At 39.7% G+C, this 2,605-nt stretch overlaps 1 protein-coding gene across 1 annotated transcript in view; it reads left to right on the plus strand.

Annotated features, from left to right (window-relative positions):
• Positions 1-96: 96 nt before the first annotated feature.
• CSUI_010744 (major facilitator family protein) overlaps positions 97-2,605 on the plus strand; it is a gene marked incomplete at its 3' end in the record, with an annotated part of 3,353 nt that continues 844 nt past the window's right edge. The window contains exons 1-3 of the mRNA XM_068070846.1: positions 97-225; positions 1,113-1,276; positions 1,662-2,124. Coding sequence (XP_067917178.1) covers positions 156-225; positions 1,113-1,276; positions 1,662-2,124 — 697 coding nt within the window. The remainder of the gene's footprint in view (positions 226-1,112; positions 1,277-1,661; positions 2,125-2,605) is intronic.

Here is a 2,605-nt window from a genome sequence, read left to right on the forward strand (position 1 = left end):
TATATAGATATATATGTATATAGATATATATGTATATAGATATAAATGTATATAGAGCTGTGTGTGTGTGTTGGTGTGTGTTTTGTATGCATGCAGATGTGAATTGGCTAGCTGTGAGTCGTGATGACTTTTCTCTGTTTCTCCTGACAACTTTCATGTGGAAAGGATGGTACGAATTCGTTACCGTATGCACCGAGTCTCTCTTCAATGACTCCATTCCTCAAGGTAAGAAAGAAAGAAAACTACAGGAAGACGATGAGAAAGAAGAAGAAGAAGCAGGTATCTACAGGAGAACCCATGTTCAGGAAGTAGAGAGAAAGAACGTGTCTGTCTGGCTTTTTCTTATTTAGTTTGTCATTCTTGGTAAATTCCTTCTCTCTCTATTTATCTGTCTTTTTCTATCTCTTGGTCTCTCTACTCTCTCCGGGAGTTTCTCTTCTCTTTCCACGGAGTCATCTCTCATGTCCGCATACACCACTATCGACGTCTCATATCATTCTCTCTCTATCTGGAGGTGTACATACACTTCGCTTGCACATCTTTCTCTCTCTCTCTTTCTTCTTCTTTTCCTCTTCGAGTTGTTTGCATGTGGTATGAGAGAAGACACTGCGGTAGAATGTATCACTTCGTTCTTTTTCTGGCATCGAGTGTCTCTCTCTTTATCTTTCTTTTTCTTTCTTTCTCTCTTCCTCTTCTTCTTCTTCTTCTGTCTCTCTCCTTCTTCTCTGGAATTCGCATGAAGTCTTTACCCTCGGTTTTCATTCGCGTCGCTTCTCTCTCTTTTCTCCACTGCTCTACACTCTGTCTCTCTCTCTATCTCTCTCCACGAATGTATATGTGTTTATACATATGTGTGTATATACATATATGTTCATACGTCTTGTCTCTACTCTATGGATATATAGGGTTATATCTATATATATCTGTATATATATCTTGCGGTGTACATGATAGGCAGGAGAGTCCCAAGTGAAGAGCGCCATCCAGAGGACAGAAGAGAGAAGTAACTTCGATGCATAGGTATGTGTGCATATACTTGCATCTCTATCTGTATCTATAGAGAGAGATATTGTGGTGTCTTCTCTTTATGTTGTGTTTGTCAATGCATGCAGGACGACGCAGCGAGCTGTATGTACACCGGAGAATTGTGACAACGCTAGCTAACGGGGTTGGACCTCTCTTCTCACTTTTCGTGTTTTATGTGGAAGGAAATTCGTGGAATCTCTCTGTTCTTCATACCGTTCTTCATGTAGGGCTTATTCTCTCTCTACCGCAGGTAGGCCAAACATCTGAGCAGAAAGTGTGAAAAAGAAGAAGAATTTCAAAACTTTAGATTTCTTATTCTTCTCTTCATCTCGATCTTAACCCTGGTATCTCCTCTCATTAGCCTTAGATAGATAGATAGATTAAAGATAGATAGATTAGAAGATAGATAGATCAAAGATAAATTCAAGATATTTATATTGAAGATAGATAGATTTCCTTGCATGTAAGGGTGTTGGTATTTTCTTCTTCCTGAGGAGACGAGAAAGTGAGGAGTCGAGTGTGTGTTGGTTCGTACTATAGATGCATGCGTCTCTTGCCAATAGATATCTTTCTTCCTTTTCAAATCTTTTTTCTGTAGGGAGAATCTCTAAGCTCTCTTGTGTTCTTCTTCTCAGGCTTTTGTTTTATGGATGTGGAGGGATGTCCTTCCTCCTCCTTCTCCTTCTTCTCTTTCTCTCTCTTCTTCTTCTTGTTCGTCTAAAGACCAAGACTTTCCTTCTTATCAAAGGACATCTCTAAAGACTCCTTCTCCTGCTAGTGCTGAGCGAGAAGAAGAAGAAGAAGTCCGTGGAGACGAAGCAGATCTCTCTGTCTTGCATACAACTCCCTCACAGCCCGTCGCTCTCTCTGCTTCTTCGGAAGAGAGAGAAGATAAAGAAGAAGAAGATGCGAAAGATGGCGCAGTAGAAGAAGATGAAGAAGACAAAAGAGGAATTCTGACAGGTGTATGTACACATCATTCTCATGTGGTTAATAAAGACTCGCTAGGAGAAAGAAAAGAAAGAAGACAAATTAAGAAGTCTAGGGCTGTTCCCTGGCTTGTCTTTATCTCTCATTGTATCACTTTCTCAGGTGCAGGTAAGTAATCCATCAATCGATTAAAACAAGATTTCAGCTGTATAGACACTCCGCCATCTCCAATGCGTATGGTAGCCTGTTCGTTGTATATACGGATCAACGCAAATATATACACATTTGTAGGAGGTAATAAAGTACGCCAGCGTTTTCATATACAAAGGTGAATATACATAAACATATATATATATACATATACATATACATATATATATATATAGGTAGATAGATAGATGACTTTTTTTTGGTCTGTCTCCTAGCTTTTCTTCGGGAGAAAAGAAGAGGAGAGGTCTTGCTTTGCCCTTTCGTTTCTTTCTTTGTTGGGCTAAAGCTCTTAGAGAGAAGAACAAAGAAAAGAAGAAGAAGAGCACCTGATGTTCTGGACAGGATGAAGGGGCCGTTTCTGTCGATTCCTCGTCTTCTCAGTAGCTTTTTCTTCCTCTTCTTCTTCGATTTCCTTCACAATTGACAGAGAGAGACAGAG

Source organism: Cystoisospora suis, assembly GCF_002600585.1.
Source record: "Cystoisospora suis strain Wien I chromosome Unknown contig_8176, whole genome shotgun sequence".
Lineage (NCBI taxonomy): Eukaryota > Apicomplexa > Conoidasida > Eucoccidiorida > Sarcocystidae > Cystoisospora > Cystoisospora suis.